This window comes from Chinchilla lanigera, unplaced genomic scaffold (genome assembly GCF_000276665.1).
Source record: "Chinchilla lanigera isolate Chin_1 unplaced genomic scaffold, ChiLan1.0 scaffold00001, whole genome shotgun sequence".
Taxonomy (NCBI): Eukaryota; Metazoa; Chordata; class Mammalia; order Rodentia; family Chinchillidae; genus Chinchilla; species Chinchilla lanigera.
The window spans coordinates 32,500,740-32,516,451 of record NW_004955402.1 but is presented as its reverse complement, the minus strand read 5'-3'; the positions used below and the strand labels follow the sequence as shown (position 1 = coordinate 32,516,451).

Sequence of the window (15,712 nt, the reverse complement as noted above, 5' to 3'; positions counted from 1 at the left end):
ACTGGGAAGCCGCTTCAACATACCAGATGTTTAAAAGATATTTTCAGACACTTGGGAAGATGCAAATGTAAACTGAGATACTAAATTGTTATTAACTTTGCTGATACAACGTTAAAGTTTTAAGATTTTTTTAAGTCTTTATTGATTAAAGATATGTACTGAAATGTGAAGGAGTGGAATGATATATTTGGGATTTGCTTTTAGAAAGACTTCCAAAAATGTAGATCATTGGCAAAATGTTGATGGTTGCAAAGTGAGATTATGGGTACCTCAGGGCCTATAATACTAGTCTTTCCACTTTTAATGTGATTTTGTAAATTTCCGTAACAAAAAGAAAAGCCTGTCTAGGTAGCCCATAGAAATGCCAAGGAGCATTGCAGTTAGTCTTCGGGGTTGTGCAACTGGGAATGATATGGACCATCATCCACAGAATTGATCTGATGCTGCTTATGTCCCTACTGGTCAGTGACCTCTGTAGCTGGCCATATTGGCCCCATCAGTGCTGCTTCCCTAGCATCTGATTGACCCAGTAGTCACTTCAGAGGAGCGTCTCCTTCTTTGTGTTCTTATCTCCCACTTCAAAGCCCAGGGCAGGGGTGTCTGACTGATAGAGCCTCAGTCTAAGGCCAGCAACCTTAACTAGAAAATATCAGGTGTCCTCAGCCTCTGGTATGAGAGTGTGAGCTCCACCCCTCAGCACTCTATCTGTATGAGTTAGTTCCCTAACTATGAGAATGGTGTGCAGACAATGAACAGTCAAGAATAGTGACAAATGCATCAAGTAATCAATATATTTACATGTCTGAGTAAGCTGAAGGACTATGAAACAATTTTTAATTTGATTTTTCTCTTCATTTTAGTTGAAGTATATTAAGATTCAGGCTGTTTCAACAGTGAACTGAAGTTGAAATATGAAAGAAGCAGCCTTGCTTTGGAAGAAATTTTTGTCATTTAGTGTAGTACTGTGCTTTTCAGTGTCTTTTTATACATGAAAATACCTAAGGTACATAGATGGATTTTTGAAAGGAATGGAAATACCTTTGCTAATACTGGGTACTGTATCTTTGTCTTAGTGGTAGATATAGATAATAAAAAGAGTTATTACAAAAACTTTAATTCTTGCTATAGCCAACACTTAAGTTTGTTGCTTCAACAAACTTTTAACCAGTTACTCAATAGTTGTAGCAACTAGTAAAAAGGAAATTAAAAAGCTTGGGTACTTGCTGGTAATAAGAGAGGCAAAAGGAATTGGCCTGTAGATAATCCGCAGAACTTTTAATCAGTCTTAAAATTGTGATGTTGAATGTGCTTGTTGGCTTGTCATATATGACATCTTATCAGATCTAAGACCTTAAAATATGCTTTAATTGTAAAATAATATATATGAAACTAAAAGTAGATTAGGCATTATGTACAAAGCCATAGAATCTGCAGTGCTTTCCATATTTATCATGAATGTGTTAGCCTCAGCTGTGTCAATTAGAAAGTCTAATTTCCGTCTCTCTTAGATTCTCAGTTCCTCAGCAGTCGCTATTGATCTGATAGCTCATAGGGAACTCATGGCTTTTCTTGTTGATTGAAATCAGTAGAGCATTTTGAAGTTAGAAATTGCTTGTTTGAGAACATCAGGTTACAATTTTCAAATCAGATCTAGTTACTGAGCAGCAGTATGACCATATGGAAAAATATTAGCAGATACTGTCCCCCTGTATGACCATATGGAAAAGTATTAGCAGATACTCTTTCCTCTTCTTTCTCCTTCCTTCCCTCTTCCCATACCTCTTTTCTTTCTCTGCTCATCCTTTCTTTTCTCCCTCCAGCTCTTGAACCTCAGATTATGGCTACAGCGAAAATGTGCACTTTATTGACTAAAACTACTTTGTTACAAAATATAATATTGCTTTTAATTGCATTTATTAACAGTTTTATTTTTTTCCATTCCCAGGAATACACACAAATGATCCTAATGCTGTGGTTATAGGATTGGCACCAGAACATTTTCATTATCAAATTCTGAATCAAGCATTCCGGTAAATCTACTTACCTATTTTTAGCTAATCATATACTCCCCTTTTTTGTTCTTCAGTTTTTGGCCCATAAAGTATTACATGTTTTACTCTGTGGCCACCTGGATTGCTTCATGTGTGATAATGACAGTCTGCACTAGAATACTGGAGGTAGGGGTAAGGAAGGACAGATGCAGGTAGTGTTCACATAACTTACTGGATAGTTGAGTTGGAGGTTGAAGAAGAAGAGTGAGTCATGAGGAACATCCATATTTCTAGGCTCAGCAAGTGAAGTAGAGAGCACTGTTTGGGCTTTAGAAAGTGAGGAGTAGAGCTTGGTGGAGCACGCCTGGAATCCTGCACTCCAGGAAGAAAGTGAGGGGTGGTTGGGACTGTTTGGCCTGTGAGACACCCAAGTGGAGATACTCCAGTGACTCTTGGTAGAAGCCACAGTTAACACGTAAGATATCATAAATCCTCAGTTAGTGCGTGCATTTCACCTATGTGAACTTCTTGATGGTGCTTCCAAAAGGAAGACATACACTTATTCTCATACTTCCTGAGTTAAATGAGATCAGAATTTACTTGCAAATCTATACTAGAGTGAAAGTGACTTTTCCTTTGAAATTTCCATTCTTTATAGCTTGGCTTTTATTTTTTGTCTAATCATTAAACAGTGCAATTTACTTTTGAATCTGACAAATTGTTCAAAATGTTATATAGGGTTATATTGAACTAGCTTTTTAGAAAAAAATTTAAGTGGACTTAATTTTTAGTATTTAACTGCAAGAATGCTATAAAAGATCATTTATCTGACCAGTATAAAGATCTACAAGAATCATTCTAACTTATATTGTATATATAATTTTTTTTCCAGTACTGGGGATTGAACCCAGGGTCTTTCCACTAAGCCAGATCCCCATCCCTTCAGTGTTAGTATTTCTTTGTTTGCATTTATTTATTTTTTTGGAGACAGGGTCTCTCTGTGAAGCACAGGCTAGTCTCAAACTCATGGCAATTCTCGTGCTTCAGCCTCCCAGGTACTAGAATTACAAGCATGCACCATCATGCTTGTCCTTATTTTAAATTTTGAGACGATCTTATGAAATCACTAAGTTGCCCAGGCTGGGCTCAAACTTGAGATCCTCCTGCCTGAGCCTCCCGTGTGCTGGAATTGTAGATGTTTACCCCCATGAGTGGCAAGAATTCATTTCTTGATGTATATGTCCAATAACCAGAATATTTGTAGGAAACTTTAAAACATACCAGGTTCACATATTTTACCACATTGTTCAGTCTTGAAAATGACTATCGTCATCTAAAATCTGTGTGGCCAGAAATAGCCCTTTGAGGACAGCCACCTTTTCCATGTGTGCATGGTCATTTTAGACCCCTCAGTTAATGGAATCCACTACTTAATACACTTCATTTGTGAATCCCTCAGTCACTGTGATACTCAAGCTTTTGTGTAAAATTCATTCACTGTAGTTATTATGTGGACATCCACTGGTATAACAGATTGCTTGAAAACATACTTTATTTTGGTTTTGGGGTTTTTTGTTTTGTTTTGTTTTGTTTTTGGTACAGGGAATTGAACTCAGGACCTTGCGCTTGCCAGGCAGGTGCCTGTGCCACTGAGCTATATCCCCGGCCCCGAAAATATACTTTAGAGTATATGATACTAAAATTTGTTTTGCTTCACCTGCTTCAGTTATCTTGCTTTCGTTTCTTAGTAGGGATTATCTTATCCACTCCCTAAGGTCTACAAATTATACCAAGACAGTATTCATTTAAAATAAAGAACCTGTATTTTTTCTTCTGGATTTACCTGTGCTACACTTTATTCATTCTTTTAACCACACAATTCAAGGAGAAGGTATTGATTGGTTTTAGCTGGTAACTTGGGAAGGACATATTTAATAGGAAGTTGGAAGGTCTCTCTCTTACATAAATACTAGACACAGGGTAATAAAAATGCATGTTGACATAATACTGACTGTAATTGCTGAGATGCTATCTAATTAGTATACTTTACTAACTGTATTGATTTTTTTAAACACCACATTTTAAAAGCATTATACTGTACTTATAGGTCAACTCTAATTTCACAAATGCACTTAACATCTGGATGGAGAGTTAACAAAGATTTTAGGTCTTGCCCTTTTTTGCATATTGATGTTTCCATGGAGACTATGCCATCCAACCAGTAACTACAGCTGTTTGGATTTTATGTGGCAAATATAGACATCTCAAATGAACCACTGATTAAATTACTGTTCAGCTTGGTAATGAGAGTAAACATTGAATATTAAAACCCATTGCTTAGCTACCTTGAATGCCAATTTCAAGGGCATGTTGCGTGAAGGCAGACACATTAACCTACATAATATACTGACTCTTATTTACAGTGTCTTTAATGAGCAGCTCACTCAAATGTATAGTGCAGTATATATGTACTGTTCATAGTACATTATAAATGTGTCTTAAGTGCCTGAATAAAACAATGATTTTAAAGAATTGATTTTGGTAAAGATTATGAACCATGAAAGGACGTGAATAAGTACGACTTGGATTTGGATTGCCTCTAAAACCTTCATACCCTAATGGTCACTGGTAGCTTTTCCCTTTTACTTAATGCTAAAAGATACAACCATTTTAAGATTTTAAAAATTCATCATTTTTAGATGTACAGATTATCCGTACATTTGATAGCCCCTATGAATACCTCCAAGTTTTCACCCAGGACTCCTAGGTACTTACCTAAGATCCATAGGTAATAAAATTGTGAATTTAGTGTTCCCATTTCATATTTATTCCCATTTTTTATCTGTAATAACATATATAGGTATTTCTAGACAGTATATAGTATTATTTTTGTAAGTTTTATGCTATTTACATTTAATTTGCTTTCTTTGTTAGAAATAATGTGATTCATCATATGAATATCCATAGCTTTAGTTAATTGATTTTCCACAGCAGTATTACTAGTTTATCGCAAGTATTTCTTTAATCTTCTGATCTGAGTTAGAAACCTAAAGCTTGAACATTTAAGTAATGGACCAGTCACAATTAAAATTGATGGTCACTACTAGGAAGACTATGTAGGCAAATAGATAATTTAAATATCAACCTGAAATTAGTACTAGCAAGACTAAAACCTGCATAATCACAAAAATAATATGTTCATCATGGAAAATTTTAAACTAAAATTTTAAAAAATTAAAGCTGAAAAAAAATTAAACTAAAAATTACAAAATTTTGCTACCTAAAGAAAAGCACAGTTAGGCGGGGCATGGTGGTACATGCCTGTAATCCCAGCACTTGGGAGGCTGAGGCAGGAGGATCGTTGAGAGTTGAAGACCAGCCTGGGCTACAAAGTGAGCTCGAGGCGAGCCAGAACTACAGACCAGCCTGGGCTACAAAGTGAGCTCAAGGCGAGCCCAAACTACATGCATAGCGAGACCCTGTCTCAAAAAGACAAAAAAAGGAAGAAAGGGGAGAAGGGAAGAAGGGAAGAAAGAAAAGCACAGTTAACATTTTAGCATGTAGCTAGTTTGTTTCTATGCACATAGATGTTTATATAAAAGTAAGAATGAAATCCTGATGTAATACTATATAGTAACCTGCTTTTAAAACACTCAACAAGGGCTGGAGATAGGGTTCAATGAAACACTTGCCCAGCCTGTATGAAGCCTTTCATTCATTCCATAGCACCATAAACCAAAATTAGACAAAACAAACAAAACAATATATTGTGCATATTTTCTTCTCTCAAACATCTTTGATTCCTGTAACATAATTTGATTTTAAGGAGCAATAAATTTTCTAGCCATGAGTTTTGTATTGTAGTTATTTCCAGGTTTTTGAAGTTTTAAATTTCTGAGAATGTATTTGTTGGGCAGTATGATTTTCCTTGCTTTTTTTTTTCTGCAAGTATAGTTAAAAGGTCAAACGTGTTTTGAAAAATACTGCTTGGAATTACTTAACCTAGAAATAGTTTGAGATTTTTTTTCTTGAAAGTAGAACGACTTCTTCAGCTTTTAGAGGAGCTCATTAGAGTGCCATTACCTGAACATAAAGGACATCACAACTTTACATTTAAGTGCATAAATGAAGCTAATTTAAGAATAATGCTTTGGAGCTTTGTTAATAAGTTCTTTCCTGTAATTGTCACAGGGCTTCAGAGTCTTCCAAAGGTCAGAGATGTATAGATTTCAGGAGTTTGGGGGTTTGAGAAAGAGAATCTTATTACCATAAAGAGGTTTCTATTAAACATTGAATTTCTTGCTTGAGGTCATCTCAAGAAAAAAAATAACAAGTTTATGCCAGTATTTTTAATTCTTTCATAAAAGAGAGAGAGACAGAGGGAGAGAAAATAATGGCCTCTGTTTTTACTACATTTGTACAGTAACTCCTGAATACTTTCTTGGTATTTAGAGCCATGAGCATGAGGAATATAAGAACAATATGGTAGCAGGACTCAAATTAGAAGTATTTTTGTGGGCTTTTTCCATTTTTGAAAGGGCTAACTGCTATGCAGTCTTCTTAATTAAGGTCCAGATGATAAGAATAAACACATTTTGGAGAACATCCATGTGCAACTGAGAAGAATGTGTATTCTGATGTTGGGTGGAACACTGTAAACATCTACTAAGTTCACTCAGAAGTTTAGTTCAGTTTTAGTATTTCATTGTTGATTTTTTGATCTAGATCTATTTGTGACAGTGGTATATCAAGTTCCACCATTACAATCGTATTAATGCTTATTTGACTTTTCATGTTTTAATACTTGTTTTATATGGTTCAGTGCACTGGTATTTGGTGCATATATATTTATGATTGTCATCTCTTCCTCTTGGATTGTTCCCTTTACAAAGATGTAGTGATCTTCTTTGTCTGTCTTCATCAGTCTTGGCTTGAAATCCACTTTGTCTGCAAATAGATAGCTACCCCTGCTTTTTTCTGGGTTCTTGTCCCATGGAATATTGTTTTCCATTCTTTAACTTTCAGTCTATGAATTTATTTTTGCATTAAATGTGTTTCTTACATGCAGCATATTGTTGGATCTTGCTTCTTGATCCGTTCTGTCAGTCTTTTTCTTTTGATAGGTGAATTGAGACCATTAATATTAATGATTATAACTAATATGTATTGACTTATCCTTGTCATGTTATTTTCCTGTTGTTCACTACCTTTCTTCCCCTCTATTTAATTGCTTTCCTTGTCTAGTGAATTCATTCTTTTGGGGTTCATGGAGTTGTAATCCTTATTATCTTTTTCTAGAATAGCCTTCAGAACATTGTGGAGTGCTGGTTGGTGGTCATGAATTTCTTTAGGTGTTCTTTGTCATGGGATTAATCCTATTTTTCCATTAATTTTGAAAAATAGTTTTGCAAGGTACATCAGTCTGGTGTGGAGGTTGTTTTCCTTTTAGGCTTGACATACTTCACCCCAAGTGGTCTTTGACTTGAGGATTTGTGTTGAGAAGTCTGCCATGATTCTGATGGACTTTTCTTTATAGGTGATTTGTTTCTTTTTTCTAACAGCTTTTAATATTCTGTTAATGTGTTGAATTTCTGGGATCTTGACTATTGTATGCCTTGGTGAAGTTGGGTTTTGCTTTGTTTTATTTTTATTTATTTGTTTGTTTGATCATGGCTGATTGGAGTTTTATATGCCCCACTTACTGTATGTCAAATTCCAGATCCAAGTTGATTAATCCCAGCAAGCCACTTGTAGTTTTATGGAGGGATAATGGATTACCATGTGAGCCTGCACCTTTAGTTCCACTGAAGTTCAGGCTAGTTTCTGGCTGTGAGGCTGAAACCAGATTTGTTCAACCTGCAGCAGTCCTGCTGGTTTGTACTCAGCTCCCTAGCAGCTTAAACTCATCTATCTCCCTGACCTGCTGACTTGAACTTATCTCCCTGACCTATCACATGGTGCCACTAGATGGAGCTTGCAGCTATTCTGAATTCTAAGCTCAGTTGACCCCTGTCCAAGAAGGCTACCAGCCAGCTGGCTTCTCCTGGGGAATATATGAACCTGAATAATTCAGCCACTGCAGTCCACTGCATCCACTGCTCCATTTCACCGGTGTGTTTCTCCACTGAGGCCTCTGGGATCTGCAGTATCCATCCTGTGTGTGCAAGTTTGAGCTGCCCCTCCCATTCAGTGAGTCCCAGGCTCAGGGAGAAAGTGCTGCCTGCCACCTTCTTGTTCTTCATTGAAGTATCTCTCTTTTCTCTCCCCTTGGCTTTCTGTTCTTGCTTCAGATCCTTTCTGGGTTCTAGGGGCTCACTTCCCTCTTCCCTCCTGCTTCTCTTCCTCACATTGCTATATTCCAGTGTCTGATCAGCAAATCTTGGAGAGGCTCTTTCTCTGCTACTCATCACTCCACCATCATCTCAGAAGTCCCAAGAATGAACACACTGGAGATTAAAAATTGTTTCAAAACTTAGTAACTGAAGTTATAAGTCATTCCATAGTATAATACATGCAGTAAAATAACTTAGTTCACAGGTTTGAAAATCATGGAATACAGAATTGAGTATTAGCCACTGTCACTGTTTCATAATTTGGAAATTTTCCTTTTGATCAGGGTAACTCTTACTACTCTGAATAAAGGTTTCAAGGGAATTCTGTTACAGATTTTTCTAAATCGCCATGTAACATACGCAGTAAAGTATACTATTTGTAAGTGTACAATTCAACAGACTTTTACACACATATACACCCATATAACCCCCACTGTGTTTATATAAAGAACAATCTAGCTCCCTAGAGGGCTCCCTTTGCTAGTGAGTGCCTTTCCTTGTCTGAAGTACCCATTGGTTTTAGTTCTTGATCTTGAAATGTATGAAATCATACAATAATATAATGTGTAGGCTCTCTTTTACTGTTTTGCGATTTATTGAAGTTGTTACAGGTAGCAGTACTTTGCGTTTTGTTTCTTTTTTTCATTGTTATGTAGTAGTAGTCTATTGTATGGATTTTCCTCAGTTTATTTGTTGTTAATAAGCACTTGAGTGGTTTCCAATTTTGTTGCTAGGAGTAAAGCTGCTATAAATATACTTCTACATGTCTTTGGGGGATATATGCACTCATTTCTGTAGATCTAGAAGTGAAATTGCTAGATAATAGGATAGGTAATTGTTTAGCTGTAGTAAATATTGCCAAGTAGTTTTCCAAAACAACTGTACCAAGTCAGACATTCTCACTCGTACAAATGAGAGTTTATTTGCTCCACATTCTCACCGGAATATTGACAGGCTGTGTAATTGTAGCTATTCCATTTGGTGCATGTAGTGGTGTCTTAGCAAGTTTTCATTTTATTACTTTGTATTTCTCTGATGAGGTTGTTGATAACCTAAGTATATATACTTATTGGCCATTGCTTTTTTCTTTTGTGATGTACCCATTCAAATCTTCTGTAAGGTTTATTGTTGTACATGTAGCAACTCAGTGTAGAAGCTATTTGAATTTTTGTGAAATGTGTGAAATGAGCATTCATTTTTCCGCACAGATATTCATTGTTTCAGCAGTATTTATGGCAAACACCCTTTCTTTCCCACACTGAATTGCATTTGTGCTTTTGACATAAATTGGGTGACTATATAGATGGCTGTGTTTCTAGATTCCTTATCCACACTGTCTTGATTACTATAGTTTTATAACTTTATATTTTATAGTGTGCATCCTTATTTTTCTATCTTAGCTATTCTTTATTATTTGTACTTCCATATAGATATTGGAGTCAATTTAATTTCCACCACCACCCCATAAAGCTTTGTTGGGAGCTTAATAGTTTATTGAAGCTATGGATTTGGTAGAATTTGCATCTGAATATAATGTGTCTTCCAGTCATAATGTGTTAGGACCAATGTACTACAAGCATGAAATATATTTTCATTTATTTAAGCTTTTCTTTTTTATATTCTCACATCAGTGTTTTGTAGTTTTTAAAGTATGTATCTTAGGCATTTTTTGTTAAGCCATGTAATTTGTGTTCTTTGATGGTAGTATAAATGGCATTTCATTAAATTTTATTTTTAATTGCTAATATATAAATTTCATTGGGTATTTGTATATTAATCTTGTATCTAGCAACTTTCTTACATGTACTTGCCGATTCTAATGATTTATTTGTAGAATCTTTGGGGTTAAATTTTCTATATGAACAATTGTGGTATCTACGAATAATAACAATTTTATAATCTTACAATTTTAAAATTTTTATTTCTTTTTCTTTATTGCATTGTTGGAACCTCCAGTATGGTACTAAATAGAATTGGTGATAGTGAATAGCTTTATCTTATTTCTAAATTCAAAGAAAGATAGCATGGTGTGTTTGGAAGAGTGCTATAGTGGTTTATAGATGTTCTAGTTTCCATTGCTCACTCTAGCTCTTCCTGGTTGGTGTGATTGAGTTCAACCACTATTTCTGGATGGTCTCCTCATCTGAAAATTCAGCACAGGCTTGACCTTATTATCATCTTGCCACAGCTTCCCAGTTGGGTACAGTTGTGCACCATGCCTGGCTTGCCTGAGATATGTTTTCTTGAACTTCCTGGAATTTACAGCCAGAGATTTTGGTATCAGGCCTTCATTTGCCCTTTTTTGTTACAATTAGAAAATTTCTTGCGGATGTGTTATGTCTGATGTTAGAAAAAAACAAACCCTTCGTTGTCTGTCTAATAATTATGAAACAACTCCAAGTATTAGAGTGTCCCTTTTTGCCTTTTGGGATAGTCTTATGTAATCCATGCTAGCTTTGAACTCCCTATGTAGACTAGGGTGGCATCAAATTTATAGTAATTCTCCTGCTTCAACTTCCCAAGTACCGGAAACACATGCATATACTACTATGCCCAACTATTTCTGATATTAAAAATAATATTTAACTATAGAAAATCTTTTCACCTGTATCCTAGACAATGTGTCCTTTTCTCTCCATCTTAGATATACCTCAGCTCTTTCGAGATGCTTATATTGTGCAAAGAAAAATGGTGGAAGGAGGAGCCAATTCCTTGAGATGTGCATCTCCCTAGCCTAGTAGGGAGAACCACTTTCCACTTTGAGAAATGTAAAGGAACTCACAGGTTCAATCTTTCCAGGGAAGGCAGTAGTACTGCCTGGGAATTGAGTATACACATCAATCAAGCGGATAAGTCTTATCCCCAGTTACTACATGATAAAATATTAACAAAGCTAAATCAAATGAGTTTTTGGTTTGGCTATATAAGTGAAAAGCAATTTTGAGGTCTGTTGCATAAAGAATCCCAGTTCCGTGGTAGTGAGGCAAATAATGGGATTGCGGGTGGGGCAGAAAAGGGGAAAAGATGAATCACCCATTGTTACCTCTTTGCTATCAGCTGTGGTTCTTTAAGGCCAACAGGGGCTTTGCAGGTTTCCTAATGCTGGATTTCAGGACTTGCTTTCAGAAATAAATTTGTGTTAGTACTGGTAAATAAATTTGAAGGATTAGTCTTGTGCTGTGAGCAATTTGTAGTAACTAACTGCCCCTGTAATTGTCCAGTATTGGTTTTTACTTAATAAAATATTTAATCATAAATGTCTGAATTCAGTAACCCCCACAGGAAGTTATTTCCCTGCCCGCTGACAAGAATAATTTAACAGTTTCATGGTCGAGCACTTAATTACTCATAATTGTGAAGGGTAGGGTGTGATGAATTCCTCCTCCATGGACATACTAAATATTTTAACTAAGTAGGTGAGTTAAAGTAAATTAAGCTAGTGAGGTCATTTATTACCTGGGTTAAGACATACATCATATTTCATATTCCATTAGATAATAATCCATTTGTGACTACTGCTCTATGCATAAAAGCTTCTTTGTTGAGGAGGGTGGCAGATTTGGGGAGGTGAAGATCAGAAAGTATTAAGTTCATGGAGAGTTATTATCTTATGCTTGAGTCGCTGAGGATCCTTAGCTACATGTAGAATTCGTTATCAAACTGTTGGAAAACTCTTTATGCCCCTTGTTTGGCATGAGAGTGTGGCCAGCCCTGTTCCTGGACTTGGCTATAGACTCTCCCTTAAGCCTTACTATGTGCTTTGGGAAAATGGCCTAATGTACAAACTGTTGAAAGCAATCAAAAGGTAGAATGAAGAGATAAAATCACAAACAGAAACTTTAAAACATTCTATTAAATTTCTGAAGTTAAAGAAATTTACATTTTGGAGTAGAGGGAACAGCAGTCCAACTGTTTCAGTACTGCATTTCGTATGTCATTGCGGCAACAATCATGTAGTATTTTCAGAGGCTCAGGAGCCTCCTGCTTGCCATCAGGGAAGGTTGAAACAACTTGTCTCATTAAGTTAAGCTTCTTCCCTCGAGTGCCTTATTTAGCTTTAGTTCTCTTAATTCTCTTTCCCTGGTGATTTGGGTAAAGTGTCTGAAACCACTAAAGGTAAAAGGTTGAAGCAATCCCAAATTTAATAATCTATCACCTTTCTTTAGTGTAGCTGAGTGTAATTCCCAGTAGTTCTTTGTAAATTCATTAGAAGACAGCAAGTCATTAAAAGTTAATAAGAAACTATTTGTTTCTGTGAATGTGAATAAGACCACTTTGTAAGTCTGACATTCTTTCCCAGTTATAAAAGCCTTGCTTTTAGCCAGTTTTCATTTTCTTGGTCTCTCTAGGTTACTCCTGGATGGGGCACCTCTGATAGCAATCCATAAAGCCAGGTATTATAAAAGGAAAGATGGCTTAGCCCTGGGGCCTGGACCATTTGTGACTGCTTTAGAGTACGCCACAGACACCAAAGCCATAGTAGTGGGAAAACCAGAGAAGACATTCTTTCTGGAAGCACTGCGGGGCACTGGCTGTGAACCTGAGGAGGCTGCCATGATAGGAGATGTAAGTAGAAGAGCAATGCCCTGAACTCCCCTGTCACGCTAGAAGAGCCAGCTTCAAAACGCTATTGTAGGGAAACAGTTTCTGTTACAATAAAGATAGTAGTAAGTAAAGCAAGCTTTCCTGTTGATGTTTAATGGCATTCCTCTAAAGAACCAAAATTTTGATTGTTTCTGACATTCTTTCTAGTGTGATGGGACATATATAATTTTAAAAACATTTATGTTGTAAGTCAGTTAAATATTCTATTTGTCTTTCTGAGGGAAACTCCTCTACAAATCTAAAATTTTTTTAATATTACTTCTGCAGAGAACAGCCTGTACCTAAAGAACTATGCTATTACTTTTTCCCTAAGCACATGCTTTATGGATGAATTTCTCAATCATTGTGCCACAGAGTAGCTGAAGATATTAATCACCTCAGCTCTTTCAATGACAGGACTATGCCTGGGATGATTAAAAGCCCTAGTCACATATGATTGTAAGCACTTTGTCAGTTGGTCCCAGTGTATGGGGCAAACGTTATTTCCTACGTATGCTGTAATGGGAAAAGAGCTGGAAAGTACATACCTCATAGTGAGATGGTAAGGGTTTATTTCAATTTTTAAATAACCTGAGAAGCTGGAAGTGACTTTCAAGATTGTCTGGTCCAAACCTCTTCATTTCATAGACTTGAAAACTAAAGATCAGAGAGGTATATTTCCCACCTATTACCATGGCTGATTAGTAGAAGAGCTGGAAGTAGATTTCAGAATCTGGACTCCCTCCTAGCTTTATATATATATATATATATACACACACACACACACACACACACACACACACACACACACACACACATATAAATAAAGTTTATTAGTGCATGTGTGTAGTACATAATGTTTATCTTCCTTGTGGAAAGTTGGTACATACTCCTTTTTTCATCCCCTTTGATTTCCTCCTTCCCTTTTTTTTTTTAGGAAACGGTCTCACTGTGTAGCCCTGGCTGGCCTTGAACTCATGATCCTTCCCCCTCAGCCTCCCAAGTGCTGGGATTATAGGCATATAGTCCTGGCTCCTCCCAGCTTTGTTAACTTGTAGTGGTGGAAATGTTATTGCAGTCTTCCCGATGTTGTCTGTTTCTATAGTCACTCATCTTAAATCAATATGATAATCATTCAACAGAGTCATATTTTGAGAAACCATATTTTTAGTCCCACCTTTTTCTCTTAAAAATCCTATAGTTGACTTTTAGACAAATGTATGTGAGGAAGTGGTATCTGAGACCAGAATTCTTTATTACAGGAGATGCCAGGACTGGGGCAGACGAGGAGGAGGGAGGGCATGAGACAGCTGTTCAGATGTGTGCCAGGTTGTATCATCCAAGAGAGTGGCAGTTTCTCCTCCTTTTCCTCATGAGCTTCACTTCCCTCTCCCTGTCTCTCCTCATCCCCACTTCCTCAATAGGGCAAATGTAGTTATAGCAGAAAAGGCTTTAAGGTAGACCCTGGATGAAGATTTTGAAATTCTGAAACTCAATTCCAAGAGCTGTTACTGAGGAAAGTTAGTGACTTTTAAGGCAAAACTTTCCTTCAGACATGATCTGGATGAATTCTGCTTATAAGCATAAGGTGGCAGGGTTGATTTTTCTCGATGTTTCTTTAAGACCTTGGAATTTTAATCACCTTACGTTCATCATTATAGGCATACACACACACACACACACATACACACACACACACACACACACATTTTTGGTTTGGTTTGGATTTGGTTTTTGATACAGGGACTCACTATGTTGCCCAGACTGACTTCAGACCCCTGGGCTCAAATAATCATTGTGCTTGACTTGACCTCACCTGTTGTGGGCAGTTAGATGGAATATAAGGATAGTAAATTACATGGGCCACAGAAAAGCTATTTTCTGAACCTCCGTTTTCTGACAGTATTTGGATTATTCACCTCATGAGCTGTCCTATGCATAGAATACGTTCCCTGTGTTCTGTTTGAAGAGATTATGGATGTATATGTGATAAGCACGTCTGTGTTTAGTAACTTGGGTTCTTTATTCTAGTGTACACCCTCTGCGTTGGTGACACTTTTCTCTCCAAACATGGTATACTTCTTCAGAGTAATAGATATGAAGTCACTCTTTTTATCCCTTCTCCCCTCTCATTACCAAATAAGACCAAAAAAAAAAAAAAAACCAGAAGATTCCAGGTCGCCATCCTAGCCTACTATGTCATCAGGGGTATTTATTGACAAGTTGACCCTGGACTAAGTACCTTCTTTATGCTTTTCCAGGATTGCAGGGATGACGTTGGTGGGGCTCAGAATGTCGGCATGCTGGGCATCTTAGTAAAAACTGGTAGGTATCTTATGTATGTACTTTTTCAAAAAGAAGATGGCAGAGTTCACAATTGCTAAAAGTATGATTTACAGAAGTGGGAGAGCCCTGAACATTTTAGTTCTCTTTCTGACACAAAGCAAAGAAATGGGTTTAGGATTACAGACGACATGCCCACGATGCACAAAGGTGGGAAGATCAAGGCCAGAGATATTTTAATACTCAGTGATAACCATGCAGTTCCCCACATTGTAATGGAGCGCAGGACCATGGATTGTGGTGCTCTGTGAAAATACCTTTTTTGTGTCACTGCGTGATGATGAGGCTGATCTCTTTAGGAGCTGGCTAGCTTAGTGCTCTGATCCACTGTGTTCATGTTTGCATTTTTTAAAAAAATTTAAAATATATGACACTTTTTCCTTACCTTTTCACTTTCTGTTTTTGGTGATCAAATAGGAACTATTTCCTGTAACAGAATTAGGTTTATTATATATGGTTTCT

General features: G+C 36.7%; 1 protein-coding gene across 4 annotated transcripts in view; it reads left to right on the top strand.

The window, feature by feature from the left end:
* Positions 1-15,712, top strand: part of Hdhd2 (haloacid dehalogenase-like hydrolase domain containing 2) — a 34,232-nt gene that overhangs the window by 12,833 nt on the left and 5,687 nt on the right. For all 4 annotated transcript variants that reach the window (XM_013510503.1, XM_005372887.2, XM_013510504.1 and 1 more), the window contains exons 4-6: positions 1,946-2,030; positions 12,673-12,889; positions 15,169-15,232. In XM_013510503.1, the coding sequence (XP_013365957.1) occupies positions 1,946-2,030; positions 12,673-12,889; positions 15,169-15,232 (366 nt within the window). The remainder of the gene's footprint in view (positions 1-1,945; positions 2,031-12,672; positions 12,890-15,168; positions 15,233-15,712) is intronic.